Below are 27,575 nucleotides of genomic sequence, written 5' to 3' on the forward strand. Positions count from 1 at the left end.
CCCTACAGTGAAGCATGGTGGGGGCAGCATCATGTCTGGAGGAGACCAGGCGCCGCTCATCTCCTGCCCAATACCATCCCTACAGTGAAGCATGGTGGGGGCAGCATCATGTCTGGAGGAGACCAGGCGCCGCTCATCACCTGCCCAATACCATCCCTACAGTGAAGCATGGTGGGGGCAGCATCATGTCTGGAGGAAACCTGACGCCGCTCATCTTCTGCCCAATACCGTCCCTACAGTGAAGCATGGTGGGGGCAGCATCATGTCTGGAGGAGACCAGGCACCGCTCATCACCTTCCCAATACCATCCCTACAGTGAAGCATGGTGGGGGCAGCATCATGTCTGGAGGAGACCAGGCGCCGCTCATCACCTGCCCAATACCATCCCTACAGTGAAGCATGGTGGGGGCAGCATCATGTCTGGAGGATACCAGGCGCCGCTCATCTCCTGCCCAATACCATCCCTACAGTGAAGCATGGTGGGGGCAGCATCATGTCTGGAGGAGACCAGGCACCGCTCATCACCTGCCCAATACCATCCCTACAGTGAAGCATGGTGGGGGCAGCATCATGTCTGGAGGAGACCTGACGCCGCTCATCTCCTGCCCAATACCATCCCTACAGTGAAGCATGGTGGGGGCAGCATCATGTGTGGAGGAGACCAGGCGCCGCTCATCTCCTGCCCAATACCATCCCTACAGTGAAGCATGGTGGGGGCAGCATCATGTCTGGAGGAGACCAGGCGCCGCTCATCTCCTGCCCAATACTATCCCTACAGTGAAGCATGGTGGTGGCAGCATCATGTCTGGAGGAGACCAGGCGCCGCTCATCACCTGCCCAATACCATCCCTACATTGAAGCATGGTGGGGGCAGCATCATGTCTAGAGGAGACCAGGCGCCGCTCATCTCCTGCCCAATACCATCCCTACAGTGAAGCATGGTGGGGGCAGCATCATGTCTGGAGGAGACCAGGCGCCGCTCATCACCTGCCCAATACCATCCCTACAGTGAAGCATGGTGGGGGCAGCATCATGTCTGGAGGAGACCTGACGCCGCTCATCTCCTGCCCAATACCATCCCTACATTGAAGCATGGTGGGGGCAGCATCATGTCTAGAGGAGACCAGGCGCCGCTCATCTCCTGCCCAATACCATCCCTACAGTGAAGCATGGTGGGGGCAGCATCATGTCTGGAGGAGACCAGGCGCCGCTCATCACCTGCCCAATACCATCCCTACATTGAAGCATGGTGGGGGCAGCATCATGTCTAGAGGAGACCAGGCGCCGCTCATCTCCTGCCCAATACTATCCCTACAGTGAAGCATGGTGGTGGCAGCATCATGTCTGGAGGAGACCAGGCGCCGCTCATCACCTGCCCAATACTATCCCTACAGTGAAGCATGGTGGGGGCAGCATCATGTCTGGAGGAGACCTGACGCCGCTCATCTCCTGCCCAATACCATCCCTACATTGAAGCATGGTGGGGGCAGCATCATGTCTAGAGGAGACCAGGCGCCGCTCATCTCCTGCCCAATACCATCCCTACAGTGAAGCATGGTGGTGGCAGCATCATGTCTGGAGGAGACCAGGCGCCGCTCATCAACTGCCCAATACTATCTCTACAGTGGAGCATGGTGGGGGCAGCATCATGTCTGGAGGAGACCAGGCGCCGCTTATCTCCTGCCCAATACCATCTCTACAGTGAAGCATGGGGGCAGCATCATGTCTGGAGGAGACCAGGCGCCGCTCATCTCCTGCCCAATACTATCCCTACAGTGGAGTATGGTGGGGGCAGCATCATGTCTGGAGGAGACCAGGCGCCGCTCATCACCTGCCCAATACCATCCCTACAGTGAAGCATGGTGGTGGGAGCAGCATCATGTCTGGAGGAGACCAGGCGCCGCTCATCTCCTGCCCAATACCATGCCTACAGTGAAGCATGGTGGTGGCAGCATCATGTCTGGAGGAGACCAGGCGCCGCTCATCTCCTGCCCAATACCATCCCTACAGTGAAGCATGGTGGTGGCAGCATCATGTCTGGGGGAAACCAGGCGCCGCTCATCACCTGCCCAATACCATCCCTACAGTAAAGCATGGTGGGGGCAGCATCATGTCTGGAGGAGACCAGGCGCCGCTCATCTCCTGCCCAATACCATCCCTACAGTGAAGCATGGTGGTGGCAGCATCATGTCTGGAGGAAACCAGGTGCCGCTCATCTCCTGCCCAATACCATCCCTACAGTGAAGCATGGTGGGGGCAGCATCATGTCTGGAGGAGACCAGGCGCCGCTCATCACCTGCCTAATACCATCCCTACAGTGAAGCATGGTGGGGGCAGCATCATGTCTGGAGGAGACCAGGTGCCGCTCATCTCCTGCCCAATACCATCCCTACAGTGAAGCATGGTGGGGGCAGCATCATGTCTGGGGGAGACCAGGCGCCGCTCATCTCCTGCCCAATACCATCCCTACAGTGAAGCGTGGTGGGGGCAGCATCATGTCTGGAGGAGACCTGACGCCGCTCATCTCCTGCCCAATACCATCCCTACAGTGGAGCATGGTGGGGGCAGCATCATGTCTGGAGGAGACCAGGCGCCGCTCATCTCCTGCCCAATACCATCCCTACAGTGAAGCATGGTGGGGGCAGCATCATGTGTGGAGGAGACCAGGCGCCGCTCATCACCTGCCCAATACCATCCCTACAGTGAAGCATGGTGGTGGCAGCATCATGTCTGGAGGGACAGGGAGACCGGTCGGGGTGGAGGGAAAGCTGAATGGAGCAAGGTCCAGAGATCTTCTCAATGAGAACCTGCTCCAGAGCTCTTGACCTCAGACTGGGCCGAAGGTTCTCCTTCCAACTAGACAATGGCCCTAAGCACACGGCCAGGACACCACAGGAGCGGCTGAGGGACAACTCTGGGAATGTCCTTGAGGGGCCACAGCCCTGAGCCCAATGGAACATCTCTGGAGACCTGAAGATGGCTGAAGACTTATGTCCAGGTGAGATTTTAGTTTCTCCTTTTCAGTGAAGATTCCTCACCTTCTGTTCTCCCTTTCTCATTATGGGGGAACTGATAGCACAAGGAGCGAGAGGACAAACTGTGAGGACTTTCTGACTGCACTGTGTATATATTTACCCTCCACACACCGGAGGGGCAGGACAGAGCAGAGGCGGCACTAAGCGGGGTTTTCAGGGGTCTTGCAGCTCTACCCGCCATCCAGTGCTTCCTCTATATGGGGCCACTTGCAGTGACATTGGGAGCTCCTCACATCTTTCTGCCTCGTCCTTAAACAATTATCCGGCTGCAGCATCTTGAGAATTCATTTCTAGGTTAAAGGGGTATTCCGGTTACACAAAGTACTATCGCTGTTACAGAGTTTTACCATGGACATGGCTGACTGATACAATGTTAATACCAGTTTTGCTGCCTTTATCTACAATAAAAGTGCCTTTTTTGGGCAGCCATCCTTTTGTGTTCCATGGTTACGACCTGTCGTTTTCTGTGCAGCATGGTCGAGCATGCTCAGTTATTCTCTGCCGAGCCGGCTTCCTCATAGCAGGACGAGACATCAGGGCCGGAGTTTGTGCTAGCCCCGCCCATTTCAGCCCGGGACAGCGGAGAGAATCAGGGGTATTGTTGTCAGAATGTTTGTTTCCAGCTCAAGTGATAGAAGGGAAAGCGCCATACCAGTACGAGCGAGAGAACAGTGGTCGGAGAGACAGGTAACTCCCCCGACACCTGTCTCTGTATGGATTCCACAACTGGAATCCCCCTCTAAGTGTGGCCCCTACTCCCCTGTACATGGGGACCTACTGTCAGTACAGGTCTGGCTGTGAGCTGTGACATTTCAGGAGAATATCCATCTGGCGGATGGCGGTTTTACTCTTGGCCATGGCTCGCCTCATGTCGTGGGCAGCTCCATTATTGCACCGTCTTCTCTTCTGTTTTGCAGATGGCCCCAGTGAGGCTCGGATAGAAGGCGAAGTATTCGTGAGGCCCGGTTCTTTCATCACATTAACGTGTTCTGCTGATTCTTATCCACCGCCGGAATTCCAATGGAAAGTCAATGACACAGACACAGGGGCGAAGACCAGCAAATATGGAGTTAGTAACGCGGAGACTGAGGACCAAGGGCTGTACACGTGTGTGGTGAGGAACCCCGCGACCCTCCGCACGGCTACCGCCGCCGTGTACGTCAATGTGACTGCAGGTAAGGCTATAATAAGAGGCGAATCCGTCACAGGTTTCGGACAGCTGGAATAAGGTGGCATTATAACTGCACGACCTGGACAGCTCTCCGCTCCGGCACTGGACGCCTACTGAGTAGGAATAGATCAGAATTATCAGACAAAGCTGTCTACGGCCTGATACAATTATTATCAGGTATCGGTAAGAGTTCCCGAGCCCCGGCCACATACACCGCGACCTCGATCAAACACCAGCATCACTGTCATCGCTGGTGTTCTCAATGAGAATTGTACTGTTATCAACTATTGGCAAAGACGAGCAAACCGACGGCACGGTGACCAATAATTATTATGCTTGTTTATATTATTTCAGTTTGAATCTCTAAATTATTATTTTTATTATTAATCTCAACTTTATTATCCTCATTATCATTATAATTAGTATTAATCTTATTTAATAGTAAGAATTATCAAGCCCATTTGCTAAATACATGGCAACGTCCAGAAACGCCTGCACTGATGTAATGTAAACATATTTATCCTGGAGATTAAACGTTGTAACGAAAAAGAAATAACAAATGGTAAATTCAACGTTTGTCACTTCACCTCCGACAAAGTCATAAACACTTGCAAATGGCATCAATAAAAACTAAAGATTGCCCAACAAACAATAAGCCCTAAGAATATTGCGAAGCAAAGAAAAAAGTGTTTTTTATTTTTAGAATTTTTTTTATTTTTTATATTAAAATACAAAAAAACTATATAAATGTGGTATCGCTGTAATCGTACTGACCCGGAGAATGAAGAGAACAGGTCAGTTTTATCTCATAGGGAACACTGTAAAAACAAAACCCATAAACTATATAAATGTGGTACCACTGTAATCGTACTGACCCGGAGAATGAAGAGAACAGGTCAGTTTTATCTCATAGAGAACACTGTAAACACAAAACCCATAAACTATATAAATGTGGTATCACTGTAATCGTACTGACCTGGGGAATGAAGAGAACAGGTCAGTTTTATCTCATAGGGAACGCTGTAAATACAAAACCCATAAAACTATATAAATGTGGTATCACTGTAATCGTACTGACCGGAGAATGAAGAGAACAGGTCAGTTTTATCTCATAGAGAACGCTGTAAAAACAAAACCTATAAAACTATATAAATGTGGTATCACTGTAATCGTACTGACCCGGAGAATGAAGGGAACAGGACAGTTTTATCTCATAGGAAACACTGTAAAAACAAAACCCATAAAACTATATAAATGTGGTATCACTGTAATCGTACTGACCCGGAGAATGAAGAGAACAGGTCAGTTTTATCTCATAGGAAACACTGTAAAAACAAAACCCATAAAACTATATAAATGTGGTATCACTGTAATCGTACTGACCGGAGAATGAAGAGAACAGGTCAGTTTTATCTCATAGGAAACACTGTAAACATAAAACCCATAAAACTATATAAATGTGGTATCTCTGTAATTGTACTGACCCAGGGAATGAAGAGAACAGGACAGTTTTATCTCATAGGAAACACTGTAAACACAAAACCCATAAAACTATATAAATGTGGTATCACTGTAATCGTACTGACCCGGAGAATGAAGAGAACAGGTCAGTTTTATCTCATAGGGAACGCTGTAAACACAAACCCATAAAACTATATAAATGTGGTATCACTGTAATCGTACTGACCGGAGAATGAAGAGAACAGGACAGTTTTATCTCATAGGAAACACTGTAAACATAAAACCCATAAAACTATATAAATGTGGTATCTCTGTAATTGTACTGACCCAGGGAATGAAGAGAACAGGACAGTTTTATCTCATAGGAAACACTGTAAATACAAAACCCATAAAACTATATAAATGTGGTATCACTGTAATCGTACTGACCCGGAGAATGAAGAGAACAGGTCAGTTTTATCTCATAGGGAACGCTGTAAACACAAACCCATAAAACTATATAAATGTGGTATCACTGTAATCGTACTGACCGGAGAATGAGGAGAACAGGTCAGTTTTATCTCATAGGAAACACTGTAAACACAAAACCTATAAAACTATATAAATGTGGTATCACTGTAATCGTACTGACCCGGAGAATGAAGGGAACAGGTCAGTTTTATCTCATAGGGAACGCTGTAAATAGAAAACCCATAAACTATATAAATGTGGTATCACTGTAATCGTACTGACCCGGAGAATGAAGAGAACAGGTCAGTTTTATCTAATAGGGAACGCTGTAAGAACAAAACCTATAAAACTATATAAATGTGGTATCTCTGTAATCGTACTGACCCGGAGAATGAAGAGAACAGGTCAGTTTTATCTCTTAGAGAACGCTGTAAGAACAAAACCTATAAAACTATATAAATGTGGTATCACTGTAAACGTACTGACCCGGAGAATGAAGGGAACAGGTCAGTTTTATCTCATAGGGAACGCTGTAAAAACAAACCCCATAAAACTATATAAATGTGGTATCACTGTAATCGTACTGACCCGGAGAATGAAGGGAACAGGTCAGTTTTATCTCATAGGAAACACTGTAAATACAAAACCCATAAAACTATATAAATGTGGTATCTCTGTAATCGTACTGACCCGGAGAATGAAGGGAACAGGACAGTTTTATCTCATAGGGAACACTGTAAAAACAAAACCCATAAAACTATATAAATGTGGTATCACTGTAATCGTACTGACCTGGGGAATGAAGAGAACAGGACAGTTTTATCTCATAGGGAACGCTGTAAAAACAAAACCTATAAAACTATATAAATGTGGTATCACTGTAATCGTACTGACCCGGAGAATGAAGGGAACAGGACAGTTTTATCTCATAGGAAACACTGTAAAAACAAAACCCATAAAACTATATAAATGTGGTATCACTGTAATCGTACTGACCGGAGAATGAAGAGAACAGGTCAGTTTTATCTCATAGGGAACGCTGTAAAAACAAAACCCCATAAAACTATATAAATGTGGTATCACTGTAATCGTACTGACCTGGGGAATGAAGGGAACATGTCAGTTTTATCTCATAGGGAACGCTGTAAAAACAAAACCCATAAAACTATATAAATGTGGTATCACTGTAATCGTACTGACCTGGGGAATGAAGGGAACATGTCAGTTTTATCTCATAGGAAACACTGTAAAAACAAAACCCATAAAACTATATAAATGTGGTATCACTGTAATCGTACTGACCTGGGGAATGAAGAGAACAGGTCAGTTTTATCTCATAGGAAACACTGTAAACATAAAACCCATAAAACTATATAAATGTGGTATCTCTGTAATTGTACTGACCCAGGGAATGAAGAGAACAGGACAGTTTTATCTCATAGGAAACACTGTAAACACAAAACCCATAAAACTATATAAATGTGGTATCACTGTAATCGTACTGACCCGGAGAATGAAGGGAACAGGTCAGTTTTATCTCATAGGGAACGCTGTAAATAGAAAACCCATAAACTATATAAATGTGGTATCACTGTAATCGTACTGACCGGAGAATGAAGAGAACAGGTCAGTTTTATCTAATAGGGAACGCTGTAAGAACAAAACCTATAAAACTATATAAATGTGGTATCACTGTAAACGTACTGACCCGGAGAATGAAGGGAACAGGTCAGTTTTATCTCATAGGGAACACTGTAAATACAAAACCCATAAAACTATATAAATGTGGTATCTCTGTAATCGTACTGACCCGGAGAATGAAGGGAACAGGACAGTTTTATCTCATAGGGAACACTGTAAAAACAAAACCCATAAAACTATATAAATGTGGTGTCACTGTAATCGTACTGACCTGGGGAATGAAGGGAACATGTCAGTTTTATCTCATAGGAAACACTGTAAAAACAAAACCCATAAAACTATATAAATGTGGTATCACTGTAATCGTACTGACCTGGGGAATGAAGGGAACAGGACAGTTTTATCTCATAGGGAACACTGTAAAAACAAAACCCATAAAACTATATAAATGTGGTGTCACTGTAATCGTACTGACCTGGGGAATGAAGGGAACATGTCAGTTTTATCTCATAGGAAACACTGTAAAAACAAAACCCATAAAACTATATAAATGTGGTATCACTGTAATCGTACTGACCTGGGGAATGAAGGGAACATGTCAGTTTTATCTCATAGGGAACGCTGTAAAAACAAAACCCATAAAACTATATAAATGTGGTATCACTGTAATCGTACTGACCTGGGGAATGAAGGGAACATGTCAGTTTTATCTCATAGGAAACACTGTAAAAACAAAACCCATAAAACTATATAAATGTGGTATCACTGTAATTGTACTGACCTGGAGAATGAAGGGAACAGGACAGTTTTATCTCATAGGAAACACTGTAAAAACAAAACCCATAAAACTATATAAATGTGGTATCACTGTAATCGTACTGACCCGGAGAATGAAGAGAACAGGTCAGTTTTATCTCATAGGAAACACTGTAAAAACAAAACCCATAAAACTATATAAATGTGGTATCACTGTAATCGTACTGACCGGAGAATGAAGAGAACAGGTCAGTTTTATCTCATAGGAAACACTGTAAACATAAAACCCATAAAACTATATAAATGTGGTATCACTGTAATCGTACTGACCCAGAGAATGAAGAGAACAGGTCAGTTTTATCTCATAGGGAACGCTGTAAACATAAAACCCATAAAACTATATAAATGTGGTATCTCTGTAATTGTACTGACCCAGGGAATGAAGAGAACAGGACAGTTTTATCTCATAGGGAACGCTGTAAACATAAAACCCATAAAACTATATAAATGTGGTATCTCTGTAATTGTACTGACCGGAGAATGAAGAGAACAGGACAGTTTTATCTCATAGGGAACGCTGTAAATACAAAACCCATAAAACTATATAAATGTGGTATCACTGTAATCGTACTGACCTGGAGAATGAAGAGAACAGGACAGTTTTATCTCATAGGGAACGCTGTAAATACAAAACCCATAAAACTATATAAATGTGGTATCACTGTAATCGTACTGACCTGGAGAATGAAGAGAACAGGACAGTTTTATCTCATAGGGAACACTGTAAATACAAAACCCATAAAACTATATAAATGTGATATCACTGTAATCGTACTGACCTGGGGAATGAAGAGAACAGGACAGTTTTATCTCATAGGGAACGCTGTAAAAACAAAACCTATAAAACTATATAAATGTGGTATCACTGTAATCGTACTGACCCGGAGAATGAAGGGAACAGGTCAGTTTTATCTCATAGGAAACACTGTAAAAACAAAACCCATAAAACTATATAAATGTGGTATCACTGTAATCGTACTGACCTGGGGAATGAAGGGAACATGTCAGTTTTATCTCATAGGGAACGCTGTAAAAACAAAACCCATAAAACTATATAAATGTGGTATCACTGTAATCGTACTGACCTGGGGAATGAAGGGAACATGTCAGTTTTATCTCATAGGAAACACTGTAAAAACAAAACCCATAAAACTATATAAATGTGGTATCACTGTAATCGTACTGACCTGGGGAATGAAGAGAACAGGTCAGTTTTATCTCATAGGGAACGCTGTAAAAACAAAACCTATAAAACTATATAAATGTGGTATCACTGTAATTGTACTGACCCGGAGAATGAAGGGAACAGGACAGTTTTATCTCATAGGAAACACTGTAAAAACAAAACCCATAAAACTATATAAATGTGGTATCACTGTAATCGTACTGACCGGAGAATGAAGAGAACAGGTCAGTTTTATCTCATAGGAAACACTGTAAACATAAAACCCATAAAACTATATAAATGTGGTATCTCTGTAATTGTACTGACCCAGGGAATGAAGAGAACAGGACAGTTTTATCTCATAGGAAACACTGTAAACATAAAACCCATAAAACTATATAAATGTGGTATCTCTGTAATTGTACTGACCCGGAGAATGAAGGGAACAGGACAGTTTTATCTCATAGGAAACACTGTAAAAACAAAACCCATAAAACTATATAAATGTGGTATCACTGTTATCGTACTGACCTGGGGAATGAAGAGAACAGGTCAGTTTTATCTCATAGGGAACGCTGTAAAAACAAAACCTATAAAACTATATAAATGTGGTATCACTGTAATTGTACTGACCCGGAGAATGAAGGGAACAGGACAGTTTTATCTCATAGGAAACACTGTAAAAACAAAACCCATAAAACTATATAAATGTGGTATCACTGTAATCGTACTGACCCGGAGAATGAAGAGAACAGGTCAGTTTTATCTCATAGGAAACACTGTAAAAACAAAACCCATAAAACTATATAAATGTGGTATCACTGTAATCGTACTGACCGGAGAATGAAGAGAACAGGTCAGTTTTATCTCATAGGAAACACTGTAAACATAAAACCCATAAAACTATATAAATGTGGTATCTCTGTAATTGTACTGACCCAGGGAATGAAGAGAACAGGACAGTTTTATCTCATAGGAAACACTGTAAACATAAAACCCATAAAACTATATAAATGTGGTATCTCTGTAATTGTACTGACCGGAGAATGAAGAGAACAGGTCAGTTTTATCTCATAGGGAACGCTGTAAAAACAAAACCCATAAAACTATATAAATGTGGTATCACTGTAATCGTACTGACCTGGAGAATGAAGAGAACAGGTCAGTTTTATCTCATAGGGAACGCTGTAAATACAAAACCTATAAAACTATATAAATGTGGTGTCACTGTAATCGTACTGACCTGGGGAATGAAGAGAACAGGACAGTTTTATCTCATAGGGAACGCTGTAAAAACAAAACCTATAAAACTATATAAATGTGGTATCACTGTAATCGTACTGACCTGGGGAATGAAGAGAACAGGACAGTTTTATCTCATAGGGAACGCTGTAAAAACAAAACCTATAAAACTATATAAATGTGGTATCACTGTAATCGTACTGACCCGGAGAATGAAGGGAACAGGTCAGTTTTATCTCATAGGGAACACTGTAAAAACAAAACCCATAAAACTATATAAATGTGGTATCACTGTAATCGTACTGACCTGGGGAATGAAGGGAACATGTCAGTTTTATCTCATAGGGAACGCTGTAAAAACAAAACCCATAAAACTATATAAATGTGGTATCACTGTAATCGTACTGACCTGGGGAATGAAGGGAACATGTCAGTTTTATCTCATAGGAAACACTGTAAAAACAAAACCCATAAAACGATATAAATGTGGTATCACTGTAATCGTACTGACCTGGGGAATGAAGAGAACAGGTCAGTTTTATCTCATAGGGAACGCTGTAAAAACAAAACCTATAAAACTATATAAATGTGGTATCAATGTAATTGTACTGACCCGGAGAATGAAGGGAACAGGACAGTTTTATCTCATAGGAAACACTGTAAAAACAAAACCCATAAAACTATATAAATGTGGTATCACTGTAATCGTACTGACCGGAGAATGAAGGGAACAGGTCAGTTTTATCTCATAGGAAACACTGTAAACATAAAACCCATAAAACTATATAAATGTGGTATCTCTGTAATTGTACTGACCCAGGGAATGAAGAGAACAGGACAGTTTTATCTCATAGGAAACACTGTAAACATAAAACCCATAAAACTATATAAATGTGGTATCGCTGTAATCGTACTGACCCGGAGAATGAAGAGAACAGGACAGTTTTATCTCATAGGGAACGCTGTAAAAACAAAACCTATAAAACTATATAAATGTGGTATCACTGTAATTGTACTGACCCGGAGAATGAAGGGAACAGGACAGTTTTATCTCATAGGAAACACTGTAAAAACAAAACCCATAAAACTATATAAATGTGGTATCACTGTAATCGTACTGACCTGGGGAATGAAGGGAACATGTCAGTTTTATCTCATAGGAAACACTGTAAAAACAAAACCCATAAAACTATATAAATGTGGTATCACTGTAATCGTACTGACCGGAGAATGAAGAGAACAGGTCAGTTTTATCTCATAGGAAACACTGTAAACATAAAACCCATAAAACTATATAAATGTGGTATCGCTGTAATTGTACTGACCCAGGGAATGAAGAGAACAGGTCAGTTTTATCTCATAGGAAACACTGTAAACATAAAACCCATAAAACTATATAAATGTGGTATCTCTGTAATTGTACTGACCGGAGAATGAAGAGAACAGGTCAGTTTTATCTCATAGGGAACGCTGTAAAAACAAAACCCATAAAACTATATAAATGTGGTATCACTGTAATCGTACTGACCCGGAGAATGAAGAGAACAGGTCAGTTTTATCTCATAGGGAACGCTGTAAAAACAAAACCCATAAAACTATATAAATGTGGTATCACTGTAATCGTACTGACCCAGGGAATGAAGAGAACAGGACAGTTTTATCTCATAGGAAACACTGTAAACATAAAACCCATAAAACTATATAAATGTGGTATCTCTGTAATTGTACTGACCGGAGAATGAAGAGAACAGGTCAGTTTTATCTCATAGGGAACGCTGTAAAAACAAAACCCATAAAACTATATAAATGTGGTATCACTGTAATCGTACTGACCCGGAGAATGAAGAGAACAGGTCAGTTTTATCTCATAGGGAACGCTGTAAAAACAAAACCCATAAAACTATATAAATGTGGTATCACTGTAGTCGTACTGACCCGGAGAATGAAGGGAACAGGTCAGTTTTATCTCATAGGGAACGCTGTAAACACAAAACCTATAAAACTATATAAATGTGGTATCACTGTAATCGTACTGACCCGGAGAATGAAGAGAACAGGTCAGTTTTATTTCATAGGGAACACTGTAAAAGAAATCAATGAAACTGGCAAGATTGATTTTTTTTATTTTAATATTACTCCTTTTGGATTTTGTTTCTCAGCCTCCCATTTTTCCTTTTTCAACTTTAAATACTTTCACTACAAAGTGCAACTTGTCTCGCAAAAAAATTAATTATCTGTGTCATGGATGGATTATTATCTTTAGTGTTTTTTTGTATTATTATTATTATTATTAGTATTATTATCTCTACTTCTCTTCTTGTTTCTAGAATTCATTCCACCTAGAATTCACGCTTCTCTGGGACTTATCCTTGGACTTGCCTTTGCTATTATTTTGGCAGTTATTATTGGAAGTGTCTTCATACATAGTAAATTTATGAGAAAGAAGCTGAATGGTAAGAGAAAATTCTGGGACTTCTACTTACAGAAAGGAAGGCAACAGATTTATGTTATTTGGCAGTAATGGCCTTCAATGTATTGTGCCATCAGTGTATCGTTATGTAAGGCCTCATGCACACGGAGGTTGTTTTGGTCTGCATCCAAGCCGCCGTTTTGGCGGCTCGGATGCAGACCCATTCACTTCAATGGGGCCGGAAAAGATGTGGACAGCACTCCGTGTGCTTTCCGCATCCGTTGTTCCATTCTGTGGCCCCGCAAAAAAAGTCTGCAGACAAGAGTCTTGTCTTGCGGACAAGAATAGGCAGTTATATGTAAAGGGTGTCCGTGCCATTCCGCAAATTGCGGAACGCGCACGGACGCCGTCCATGTTTTGCGGATGTCGTGTGCATGCGGCCTAATAGTGATATAAAAATTGTGTGAATTCTTTAAGGCTACTTTCACACTGGCGTTTTTGCCTGATCCGGCAGGGTTCAGCAAAAACGCTTCCGTCATGAGAATACAACCGTCTGCATCCGTTATGAACAGATCCGGTTGTATTATCTTTAAAATAGCCAAGACGGATCCGTCATGAACACTATTGTAAGTCAATGGGGGACGGATCCTTTTTCTATTGTGTCTGAGAAAATGGATCCGTCCCCTTTGACTTGCATTGGGGTCATGCTGGATCCGTCTTGCTCTGCATCTCATGATGAAAAGAAAACTGACGCTTGCTGTGGTTTTCTCTCCAGTATGGGAACGCAACGAAGCGGAACGGAATGTATTTTAGAGCATTCTGTTCTGTTCAGTTTTGTTTTGTCCCCATTGACAATGATTGGGGACAAAACTGAAGCGTTTTTTTCCGGTATTAAGACCCTATGAGGGTAAACGCAAGTGTGAAAGTAGCTTTACTGTATTGAGGCATCCATGTTTTGCAGATCCGTGAGTTAGGCTCATCCTGTAATTGGAGTTAGACTCATTGTATTTTTGGTGTTGGACTCATTGTATTTTCGGTGTTGGGCTCATTGTATTTTTGGTGTTGGACTCATTGTATTTTTGGTGTTGGACTCATTGTATTTTTGGTGTTGGACTCATTGTATTTTCGGTGTTGGGCTCATTGTATTTTTGGTGTTGGACTCATTGTATTTTTGGTGTTGGACTCATTGTATTTTCGGTGTTGGGCTCATTGTATTTTTGGTGTTGGGCTCATTGTATTTTTGGTGTTGGGCTCATTGTATTTTTGGTGTTGGGCTCATAGTATTTTCGGTGTTGGGCTCATTGTATTTTCGGTGTTGGGCTCATTGTTTTTTCGGTGTTGGGCTCATCCTGTAATTGGAGTTAGACTCATTGTATTTTTGGTGTTGGGCTCATTGTATTTTTGGTGTTGGATTCATTGTATTTTTGGTGTTGGGCTCATTGTATTTTCGGTGTTGGGCTCATTGTATTTTCGGTGTTGGGCTCATTGTATTTTTGGTGTTGGGCTCATTGTATTTTTGGTGTTGGATTCATTGTATTTTTGGTGTTGGGCTCATTGTATTTTCGGTGTTGGGCTCATTGTATTTTCGGTGTTGGGCTCAGTGTATTTTCGGTGTTGGGCTCATTGTATTTTTGGTGTTGGGCTCATTGTATTTTCGGTGTTGGGCTCATTGTATTTTTGGTATTGGGCCCATTGTATTTTCGGTGTTGGGCTCATTGTATTTTTGGTGTTGGGCTCATTGTATTTTCGGTGTTGGGCTCATTGTATTTTTGGTATTGGGCCCATTGTATTTTCGGTATTGGGCCCATTGTATTTTCGGTGTTGGGCTCATTGTATTTTCGGTGTTGGGCTCATTGTATTTTCGGTGTTGGGCTCATTGTATTTTTGGTATTGGGCCCATTGTATTTTCGGTGTTGGGCTCATTGTATTTTCGGTGTTGGGCTCATTGTATTTTTGGAGTTGGGCTCATTGTGTGATTGTATTTTTGGTTTATCTGGCTGCTAGTGCTTTATGTATCTTCATAGTGTCTCTGGTCTGTTCTGCCGATACCGAGCTCCATCTCCTCCGCACAGACACAGCTTTACAGTATGTTGTGTGGTTTCCTGCAGACAGCTTGAGCTTACTGAATGCCGCAGTACATAGACCCTAATAATAAGACGGAAAGCTCCTTCATCTATTGGCGACTGCAGGAACCAGCACATTATGTGTTAAATGATTGGATTTGAATCCTTGTATCAGAAAAGTTGAGATGTGATTGTAATAGGGATTTATCATGAAATGGACACAACGTGACGATGAAAGGTAGACTTTGTAGTAAGACATAGAGGGAAGTTGTCATCTTCTGCTTCTTACAATGTCTTGTGATCCATCCCCAGAGTCACCAGACAATGAACCGGATCCCATTCCGGTGTATGAAAATGTGAAGGTAAGTGACCAGTCCAGTCAGTGGAGCAGATTTACTATCTGGCGTAGACTGAAGATGAGCCGTACCTGCTACTGAGCCGGTTCAGGCTTCTCTCTAACTTCAGGTCTCCCATTGGTTGTTTTACTTTGTAACAGAATTGTGTGACTAATTTTTTATGCAATTTTGGTGCAAATTGTTGGGTCTCTGTGCTGGCCCTAAAGACCTAACAATGGAGCACCAGCCCCGAAAAGGGCGGCTCTGACATCAGTAGCCCTACATAGCCATAGTGCTTCTTCCCTACGTGCACCTTTCGCTCCTCCTCATCAGGGGGATGGTGCTGCTAAATGGGAAAACAGTCTAAACCCTTGAAGGTAGACACAAACTCCCAGGTGGGACGGAGAATGATGGACGGACGGGGTCAATCAGATAGCACTCCTAGGGCTCAGCCTAGATACCGACCATCCAAGCTATCATAAAAGAGAGCAGGAGCAATGTTGTGACTGAGGCCAGGCGCCCCGAGCAGGCTAGGCGTCGCCCGCTTACCCCACCCGTGCAGGTATCATATACAGCAGCCAGAGGCATCCAATGACGTCATCCCGTCAGATCTCATGATACTACAGGCGCATTTAGCTGGCGTCCTCCAGCAGAAAGTAGTGTGCGATGGTCGGAACCGCACAGAAGAGAAGCAGGGGCAATGTGTGCAAATATAAATCATCATAAAGCAAGGACATCAAGGGGGAAAACACAAGTCATAGGTTCCTGATAATTACACAATGCGGTAAAAGAGTAAAGTTGAGATCCGCTGGAAAATAACCCCAAATGTTATAAATACTAATGGGGGGGGTTAATGGAAACATCAGTGTTAAAGAAGGTACTAACGTTGCTTGTAACATTAGGGGTTAACTGAGGCTCGTCCCGAGAGGCTTCTCAATTTCTACATCAACTGTTGGCTATGCCCCCCCCCATTGTTAGTATTTGTAACATTGGGAGTTAATTTTTAGTTTCTGCGCCCTCTTTCTGTTTTCTGGCGGATACATGTCCATAGGGGCCACAGTTTTTATTATATTAATCAGTAACCGTTCTACTTTAAGGCCTTCGTCTAGTTTACGTCTGACTCTGGCCGGTCACCTCACTAAGTACCGGGAGAGGTCTTGCTGTTATTAACGCCTCCTTTCTCGCTAAAATATGTCTACAATTTGGGGCAAGACTTGGACCAGATGTCAGCACAGTGCACATCACATTGAGGTATCTCCATGGAAGAGACCTAGGGTTCTAAGTGCTTACAGAAAACCCGTATTGTTCCTCGTGGCCATCACCCCAACTCCAGGGCAATGGGGCTAGGGAGCACGCGTCAGGTGGAGAGCTGAGGTCGGGTGTGCGGTGGGCTCTAGGAATGGGATAACTGCAGCACGCCAGACCTGCAGGGTATTGCGATTGTGAGGTCACGGTTAATGGGCAAGCGAGGGTTACTCACAGTTTTGTAGGGGAACCCTGGGCAGGCGTACAGCAGTGAAGGAGAGGCAGGCACAGTAGTCCTCTGGGGCACACTCTGTATTTAGGGACCAGGTCTGGTGGTGGATGAGGTGCCCTGGATGTTGCAGGTGTTTTATGTGCCTGGGGCAAGGTCCCTCTAAGATTCGTGACGCCAGTGCCTGTAACGGTGGCACACCGATTTATAGTAGTAATAAGTGAGGTACACAGATGGTATGGTGAACCAAACTTTGCTTTACTGGAATCAATTCAACTTTGTACAGTTGGATGTCAATTCAGTTCCATATCTCAGATACACTTCACAAGCAGGCTTTCACAATTATGGCAGGTAAACTGTTCCTTGCAAGATACTCAGAGGGTAACAACAACACACTCAGATCAGGCTGCACCTTCTCCTCAGAATTAGTGTACACTGTTCCTTAGAACTCCTGTCTGGTTTTATCCCAAGGCCCGAATGCCCCAATGCTGGCTTTTATCCTTGGTAAACAATCTTCCTCAGGTATTCATCCTTGCTTTACATTACTACTCCTTCTGCCCTTCAGCTTACTTGTTTAGCTGGTAACATTGACTCTGCTCTGCTTGGCTTGTGGGAACTGCAGGTTTCTCCCAGGAGGCAAACTCTTCTCTTGGGGTAAATCTTCTGAGCTAACTATGGCTCATGTTCTACAGGCAGGCTATGCTCCTTCACTAGCCTCCTGGTGACAACTAGAAGCCTGGACTATCTAGCTGCATGTCAGGAGGAGGCCCTCAGCATATCTCTGGCTGGTGCCTTCTCACTTCTGTCGCCACAGACTCCTGACTACAGACTAACTCCTCCCTGTCTGGGTCTAAGTATATATACTAGAGGCTCCCTAGCGCCCTCTAGTGCCTAGGATGTTAAACTACACCATAATAGGCCTGCTGCACATATCACAGGAAAAATACACATTAAATACACATTAAATACACATTAAAATGTACTGTGAAATACACTGCCACTGTCCCTCAGGAGTAAGAGTACCACGTGGCCCAATTGACCCTTGTGTAGTGCCCACATTTACCTAGTGGGACACTACATAATGACCTGATCAATGGGGGTCTGACTGTGGGGACCTCCTCACTGGTTGGGAGAATGGGGGTCCCGTTTCCCCGCCAGATCCTGCTGCTCCATTCTCTTTCGGAGTACTGGCGGTAGCCGAGCACAGCGGTCCCCCATCTCCAGCAGTGAGAAGAGACGGTGTGGCAGGGCCCAAGTTTAACCCTTCATACTCACAAGCCTCGATGGGAAAGACAAACGTCTCCCGCCATTGCCCAGTGTGCCAGAGGGTGACATGACTGAAATGACAGAAGAACGCCCGGGCCCCACTGGTACGTGACGGAGGCTGAGTGCCCACTCCCATCATCATACAGCCTCTACACCTGTGCCATCACCCCCGACATCACACGGCTACCCCATCCCCCGATCAGCGCTGCACATTCCATTAACCCTTTGTTCTCTTCTCTTGATGTCTTGAATGTTAAAGGGCTCATGTAGATCTATTAAAGGCTATGGACACCGATGGGGCATTTTTTATTTATTATTGCATTGTCCTCATTATGAGCTAAAGATACAAAGACCAGGTTTTCACCATAAGGACGAGGCCACATTTTGCAGATCTGACCTGTGTCACTTTATGTGGTAATAATTCGGGAACGCTTTTACTTAGGCCTCATGCACACGACTGTTTTTCGGGTCCACATCCGAGCCACAGTTTTGGCGGCTCGGATGCAGACCCAGTCACTTCAATGGGGCCGCAAAAGATGTGGACAGCACTCCGTGTGCTGTCCGCATCCGTTGCTCCGTTCCGAGGCCCCGCAAAAAAAATATAGCCTGTCCTATTCTTGTCCGACACGGTCATGTGCATGAGGCCTTATTCAAGCCATTCTGAGATTGTTGTCTCGTGACACATTGTACTTCATGACAGCGGTAAATTTGTAAATGTCATTTTATTATTTACGACATTAGACGCTTAGAAGTTTAGAAGGAATTTTGCAAAGTTTAAAGAAAATTTCCAAACCCACTTTTTTAAGGACCAAATGAGTTCTGAAGTCACTTTGTGAGGCTGACATGGTAGAAAACCCCCATAAATGACCCCATTAGAGGACCTACTCCCCTCAAATTATTCAAAACTGAATTTACTAACTTTGTTAACCCTTTAGGTGTTCCATAGGAATTAGAGGAAAATGGAGGTGACATTTCCAAATTTCCCATATTTTATTTTTTTTGCTGATTCTCCACTTTTATCCATTTTTCCAGTAACACAGAAAGGATTAAAGAGGTTTTCCCATCGGAGACAATGGGGGCATATCGCTGGGACCTACACCTACAATGAGAACGGAGGGCAGGGAAATGAACGGTGGCCGCCCTCCATTCATTTCTATGGGGCAACCGAAAATAGCTGAGCGCTGGCTTGGCTATTGCCGTCTGCCCCATAGAAATGAATGGGAGCACGGGCCGCGCATGCGCAGTGCGCTCCTATTCGCTTCTATGGGAGCAGCGCTTGGTGGTGGACGGCTCCGGAAATCCGGTGTCCTCCAGCCACAGCGCTCCCTGCTTCGTTCTCGTTGTAGGTGCGGGTCTCAGCGGTGGGACCCGCACCTATCAGACAATGGGGGGCATATCCTAGCGATGGGAAAACCCCTTTAAAGTAGAACTCCCGCCAAGGTTTTTTTTCTCAGATGTCATGTGACCAACTCCCTGATCCAAACCGACACAGGACAGGAAGTCAGTTACTTCTCTATTCCTCATGGAGGCTCCCATGGGATACACAGAGAACCTGACACATAAGGTGCTGATTGTCACATGACACAGCTGAGGATCAGAAGGGAGGTTATAACTCACAGATACAGTCACTGGGAAGGAAATCCCATTCACCACAGATCACATCATCTACCTTTCTAGCAGGTCACAGAATGACATTTTTGGTGGGAGTTCTTCCAAATAAAACACAATATTTATTACCCTGATTGTCACATTTGAAGCCCCCCTGATGCCCCCTACAGTAGAAACTCCCATAAAGCCACTCCATTTCGTTAACTACAGGATAAGGTGACAGTATTCTTGGTATTTTTTAAGGGTACATATGATGTTTGATTGCTCGATATTACGCTTTTTTGAGGCATGCTAGCCACCAAATTGCCGGTTCTGGCACTGTTTTTATTTATTTTTGTTTTTTTACGGAGTTCTCCTGACAGGATAGATCATGTGTTGTTTTTATAGAGCAGGTTGATACGGACGTGACAATACGAAATATGTGTATTTTCATATTTTTAATTTCCGTTTTATACAATAAAAGCATTTTTTGAAAACAAAAATCATGTTTTTTGTGTCTCCATTTTCTGAAATCTACATTTCTTTTATTTTTCTGCCGATCGTCTTGTGTAGGGGCTCGGTTTTTGTAGGAAGAGCTGACATTTTTATTGTTACCATTTTTGGATACATATGATTTTTTGATCATTCAGTATTACACTTTATGGAGCAAAGTGACCCCCAAAAATTGTTGTTTTAGCACAGTTTTTATTTGTATTTTTTTACGGTGTTCACCTTACAGAGTAGATCATGTGATATCTTCATAGAGCAAGTTGTTACGGAAGCAGTAATACCTAATATGTTTACTTTTTAAAATTTATTTAAGTTTTACACAGTAAAAGCATATATTTTTTTTTTAAAATCATGTTTTAGTGTCTGCGTTTTCTGAAAACCATATTCTTTTAATTTTTTGGCCGATTGTCTTATTAGGTGCTCATTTTTTGCGGGATGTGGTGACGGTTTGATTGGTACTATATGTACACATGTTTTTTTTGATTGCTTGGTGTTAACACTCTTTGTGATGTAAGGTGACAAAAAAAATATATATTTTTTTACTGCATTCACCTAAGGAGGTAGATCATGTGACATTTTTATAGAGCCGGTCATTACGGACACAGCGATACCTAATATGTCTGTTTTTTATTTTTTATTATACATGATTTCATCATGTTTTTTTTTTTTTTTTTTTACTATTTTTTATTATTAAAAAAAACTTTTTTTTATTTTTTTATTTTTGGCTCACTCTGGGACTTCAACTTGTCAGGGTTTGATCCCTGTTTCAATGCAGTACAATACAGTGACGTAGTGATGCTTGTGCCGAAGCTGGGCCCGTCCTGCTCCTGCATTCGTCCGATCAGATCACGGACATGCACAAGGAGATGCTTCAAGAGATGGCATTTCCTCACGTACATGTACGTGAAAATGCGGGAAGAGGTTAACTTGGGGTTTATTACAAATATGGAGCAATTTTCTCTGAAAAGGGTAATAGCGGGATCTGGATTTTCTCTCTGCTCCGTCAGCAGCTCATCTGACAGACTCCTTATCTCTGCTCTCTGACGTTATAGACACTCATCTTACTGATAAGAATGTGGTAAATAAGTGTTTATGAATCTTAGTAAAACCCTCACCCTTATACTTCAATGACATTTTCTTATCTTTTTCTTTTTTTCTTTTTATTAATTTTTTGTCTTTTCATTTTAGTTTTTAATTTATTTTTTGTCTTTTTATTTTTATTATTTTATTTTTATTTTGACTTCTACTTTTGTTGTTTTTGGATTATTTATCAGCTGTGGTGATTTGCTCTAGTAGACAGGTTAGCGGACGCAGTATAGAGGCAAGGAACCAGGTTGTAAATCAAACTTCAGTGTTTTACTCACACTCAGCAAAACATAACAGTCTTGGTGCTTGTTCACACACAACAAAAACAAAACAATGTTCACCTAGAATCCTAGGTGTCGGTTCACACCCGGCTGAATGCTCAGCCACAGAATAGTTCACTGGCAGGCTTCCAGGCGGCCTGCACGTCTGTTTGCAATCATCAGCATAAAGAACTCCACAGCTTTTCTGTCAGATGGAGGATAATCCACACCACCTGACAGTGCTGACTGCTTTTATAAGCCTGCCAAGACCCGGCTTGGAATGTGGGAAGTAGCGACCCACCCAGCACTTTGGCTACTCCCGGGTATCGAGTGGCATAGTCCAGGACTACCAATATGTGTTGGTGCCCTCTAGCGGACTTCGGTACTGGGCCTATGAGATCCATAGCGATCCGCTCGAATGGAACCTCAATAACCGGGAGAGGGACCAGGGGACTACGGAAATGTGGCTGGGGGCTGGTTATCTGGCAGGTTGGGCAAGACTTGCAATACTCTTCCACCTCTCTGAACACACTGGGCCAGTAGAACCGCTGTAGAATCCGGTCCTGCGTTTTCTGCTGGCCCCGGTGTCTCCCAAGAACATGTTGGTGGGCTAACTCCAACACGATCTTGCGATACGCCTTGGGCACCACCAACTGTTCAATATACTCACATCATAGTTTATTTACCCAGTACAGCATCTCCTGTTGAACCACAAAACGGGGGAACATAGACTCGGCCCCCAGTTGTTGCAGCTTACCCTAAACTACTACCACATTTTCCCAGGCCCGAGATAGAGTCGGGTCCGGGTGCTATGCTGTACCAAAATTGTCTCCAGAGACGTTGAGGTTTGCCAACTCCGGACCCGGCAGCAAATCCTCCACATCTCCCACCATTACATTCAGTGGGGTTGGCTCCCCCCCTTCCACCGCAGTGGCGGCCACCCCTACTGCTGGCCCTTCTGCCTCAGGTTCCCAGGGTTCTGGTTTCCCCCCCTGAGCAAGGCCATTCTATTGGGGCTACTCCTGCCCCATGGGTATCGGTGACTTTTGCCTCAGGCCACAGTGACGGGAAACCGGGAAAGTCTCTCCTAATTATTAGTTCATAATGTAACTTTGTGGCGATGGCCACCTAATGAGTCCACCTGCCGGCCACCGTGAATAGAGATTTCAGGGCGTTGGGATTGTCCTTTAAGTCTCCATGGATGCACACGACGCCGAGTTTCCGGACAGTATACTTGGCATGCCGCACCAGGGCAGCTCTTACCAGGCTCCCCGAGTCCAGCAGCGCCACTGCCAGGGTATCTCCCACTTGCACCTGACACAGGTGACTATTGTCTATTGTCTCGGGGGTACCGGTTGCACACAGCCTCCTCGCATACATTGAGCGGCAGTAGCCATAGTTAGTGTCCATGGGTTCCCCCTGATGGGGACGGTCGGCCCTTATGTGACCAGGCTCTTGACACCGCCAACAGACCATCGGAGCTGGGTCTTTATGGAGTATATCCCGAGCGAGTTTTGGTGGGACTGGCTGCCTGGTCAAGGATGGAGATTTCCGGGGTTTAACTGGCCCCCTCCCAAAAGAACCCCCCTGTAGATTTCTGGTGGCCTCATAGCGCTCTACCAGGTCGACCATCTCTAGGGCATTACCAGAGGACACCTGGCCGATCCGGTGCTGGAGAGGGTATGGCAAAGCCCTCCAGAACACATCAGCCAACAGACAGTCCAGCATAGCAGTGGGACTCGACAGTGGGACAGTACGTCAGGCTGCAGCCATTTTTGCAACCGGTGTAGCAGATCATAATACTGCGCTCTGGCGGGTTCAGCTGGGTTAAATTCCCACTGATGCACCCGCTGTGCCCGGACCAATACATTCACCCCCAGTCTTGCCAGAATCTCACTCTTTATGGTTGGGCAGTCGGCCGCTTGATCATCTGGTAAGTCGAACCAGATGCCAGGAACGGAACGACGACCTCAGCCCATTGGTCTCGGGGTAACTTCTCCCTCACGGCCACCTTTTCGCATACCGTCTTATAGGTCTCGACGTCGTCTGAGGGGGCGGGATCGCTGCACGGACAGCTTTCCGGGCATCGTGGACGTTCTGGGACGCTTCTGCCACTTGTAACGCCATCACATGATGTAATAGCAGCTGGTTGGTTTTCTGCTGCTGCAAGTTAGCCTCCTGCTGCTGCAAGTTAGCCTCGATGAGGACCTTCACGACCGCCTCCATTTTGTCAGGGGACATGGGTCGTAACCTTGCCGGCTTGATATAGGACCTACACCCATGCCCGGGAAAAAAAAGAAGCTTCACTGTGAGATGGAGGATAATCCACACCACCTGACAGTGCTGACTGCTTTCATAAGCCTGCCAAGACCCTGCCTGGAACGTGGGGAGTAGCCACCCACCCAGCACTTTAGCTACTCCCAGTAAGAGCCGCCCCGGATCAGCTTTAGAGCCATACTAACCAGCTCAAGTGTCAGACTGCAATCTGCTATACTGACACTTCAGGGGAAAAAAACGGCTCTTACCTCACCGAGGCCAGGAACCTCGGTGACACGTACCGACCATCAATGATGGCCCCTTGTTCCTTCCTACACAGTGTATAATGTTTGTATCTAATCTAGAATCATATAATAGCAACAAGTAAAGAAATCACAAATAGAATATTAAAACACATTATGGGAATGACGCTGTGTTATCGTGGGTAATAGTCATGTTCACACGGTATCCATATATAATGATGTAGTGGTCCAGGAAAACTGTGCAACCGTGGATTGTTATTTAATGCAATGCAACATGAAAATGCAATATGTAAATCATGTTCTATTTAATATCCGCAAATTAGGTAAATCCGGAGCACAGATTATCAGGACATTGATTAAACTTTCCCAATTCAGGATAAGTGGATCCAGCCCAGAGATTTGATTTTACTTGAAGCAGTTTAAATATGAGGTCCCAGTATTCATTTCAGATTTTAGACCACTGAGGAAGGGACATACGTGTTCCGAAACGCGTCTGGTGGCGGTCGTGTGTGGACAGTGTGGACGGTGATCTATCGCTGATACAGAGAAGAAAATCTATCAGCTGAAGTCGACGTTCCGGCGATTTCAAAGCGCAAGCGCCTGGAACATTACAGCGGAGAACGGCATAGCAGAGACCCACAGCGCGAGGCTGGATCAAATATCAGCCTGAAAAGCTCCACAAGGTCGGGAGTAACAGAGACGACAAGCTACATATGGTGTGGATGCAAATAAGTGCCCTCTGAATACATAGAAAAATTTGGATCTTCCTGTGATTTGCAAATATGGATTCAATCAGCGCATATCAGCGCGTACATATATGAATCTGTATGAAGTGTACTTATCCCAATAGACAGGTAATATAGTGCCACGTACCGTATGGTTATAGCTCAACCTATCTACATCAAGTGAGATACATACAACTACCTATCACCGAACCACAGGTCGAATACTAACTGCACACGGAAACCGCATTTGTTTTATCTTCATTTTTGTTTTTTTGTATATGCGTGAGCTCCACATTTAATTGGGACTAAAGTTTATTAATTTAATACAAGGACCTCTATCATATTTGGGGATTATTATTTTAATTTTAATTTTATTTTTACTATATGCTATATTTTATTAAAGTATTTATATATATGAATGAGAGACAGCCATATGTATTTTCTATAAAGGTTTATTAGATGACAGGCACAGTTAACCCTTTGTGACAGAATGGCTCAATATATTTTAATAATGACCAATTTAAAATTTTATTTTTAGCCCAAAATGAGTAAAATGCAATCATAAAAACAATTGCCTCCAGAGGTGTACATGGCCTTTAAGTGACATATTGTTGCTCTTGTTTTCATTTCTGATTGTACGTTTTTTTCAATTCTTTTGTATCTACGTGATTATGGGGCGGCCATCTTGCCTGGACTGCTGCCTTGTTAACGACAGTTCAGAGGTTTGCTTTGCAGCAGCCACAAGGACCATAGGACCTGTAATCTGACGATAACTAATGAACATTTAAGGGAAAATGTAATGGGCATGCTCTGTGACCTGTGCAGGGAAGGGGAGGATGTGAGCTGTGACCACTACCTATGTTACCTATATATATAGGCGTTATTGTGATGATAATGAGATGACTGCTACAGAACAGGAAGTCTTTACAAGGCAGCCCATGATCTGACAAGGATCTACTTATTGACTTTGTATATCGGACTTTCCCCAGAGTAATCAGACATTTATCATTTCTCTTTCTATGGTGGCAGGCAGGACAACCAATGGAGGAACCATCATACATGGTGAGTAGAGTCCAGCTGTGGATAATGCCTATGGGTTTAGCATGGCATCACAATAAGATCTGTCATAGGATCATTCTGTGGGGTCCTCGGAGGTGGCGCGACCACCAAAGACCATGTCCTGCAGAAACTTCAGTGGGAACCTATTTAAAGGGAAACTTGTCTTTAAGGCTGTGTTCACATCTGCGCTCCACCGGTCACTCACCTGAGGCACTGACGGACCCCCGACTTACTTTGGGATCTTTTGGGCTTTGTTGACCTGTCTGATGGTGGCTCAGAACGGATATGAACAGAGTCTTATGACAATCTATCAACTGCCTCCCCGTGAAGCCAGGTAGACGGCGGGAGGGGGGGGGGGGGGGCTGTGAACCCATCAACACAGCGATGAAACCCACGGAATCACGATGTGACCTGACGGATGAGGAGAGAGAAGGCTTCACACCGGCTCTACACTGGCTTCTGTTGTTGGTCACATTTGGGCAGCAATTTTCCCCTTTTTCTCTTTTTGAGGTTTCTTCATCACATTTTAAAAGTGCCAGTAAGAGTGGGTGTGGCTTATCAGGGAGGGTGTGGCCTCCTACAGGTCGCCAGATTTACGTTTATGTCAGATATTGGTGACCACAAAAAGATGCCCGAAATCTATGCATGGCCCATATTTCCTCCAGTTTACCTTGGATTAAGACCGATGTACAAAACACTCAATAAATCTGCTCCATCCTGCAGAGAGCGCGACGGCAAAACAACGAAAACCGCTAACGCTAATTATTAGGAAACTTAGAAACACACGAAAGTTTGGCCATTAAAGCAGATTGTAAGGATACAAATAGTGTTGATCGAGCATGCTCGGCCGAACACTGTGTGTGCTCGAACCAGTGTATTTTATCTAATTTAGCCTCTATTTCTGAAAAGTTTCTGCTGGGATTTGAACTCACAACCTTCTACAATATAACAATGATCATATAGACAATATGGCGCTCTGGGGGTATAAATATGTGGAAAACGTTGGACAATATCTATCGTGGTCTCCAAATGCCAGTATTAAGGTAAATCGAATATTCAATAGAGATTCCAGTCCGGAGTAAATCATCCGGTGGTTTATCCTCAATAGTCTTTAAATTGTGGGCAACATATATTCTATTGGTCACAAAACCAATCAAATGAACGCCCAAAGGCAGTAATGGCTGTGAGTCAATAAACACCTGTAAATGTACAACCAGCCGTGTTCAAATGTAAGACATAACACTGGACGGCTGGTAATGTAGCAATATAATACATGCCGTGAATCCCATCTACCCCTGAC

The 27,575-nt window shown here is 43.7% G+C and overlaps 1 protein-coding gene across 1 annotated transcript in view; it reads left to right on the top strand.

Annotated features, from left to right (window-relative positions):
• Positions 1-27,575, top strand: part of LOC120986743 (carcinoembryonic antigen-related cell adhesion molecule 2-like) — a 142,046-nt gene that overhangs the window by 113,623 nt on the left and 848 nt on the right. Inside the window, exons 4-7 of the mRNA XM_040415456.1 lie at positions 3,953-4,210; positions 13,309-13,434; positions 15,767-15,816; positions 26,246-26,278. Of these exons, the coding sequence (XP_040271390.1) occupies positions 3,953-4,210; positions 13,309-13,434; positions 15,767-15,816; positions 26,246-26,278 (467 nt within the window). The remainder of the gene's footprint in view (positions 1-3,952; positions 4,211-13,308; positions 13,435-15,766; positions 15,817-26,245; positions 26,279-27,575) is intronic.

Source organism: Bufo bufo, chromosome 1, assembly GCF_905171765.1.
Source record: "Bufo bufo chromosome 1, aBufBuf1.1, whole genome shotgun sequence".
Lineage (NCBI taxonomy): Eukaryota > Metazoa > Chordata > Amphibia > Anura > Bufonidae > Bufo > Bufo bufo.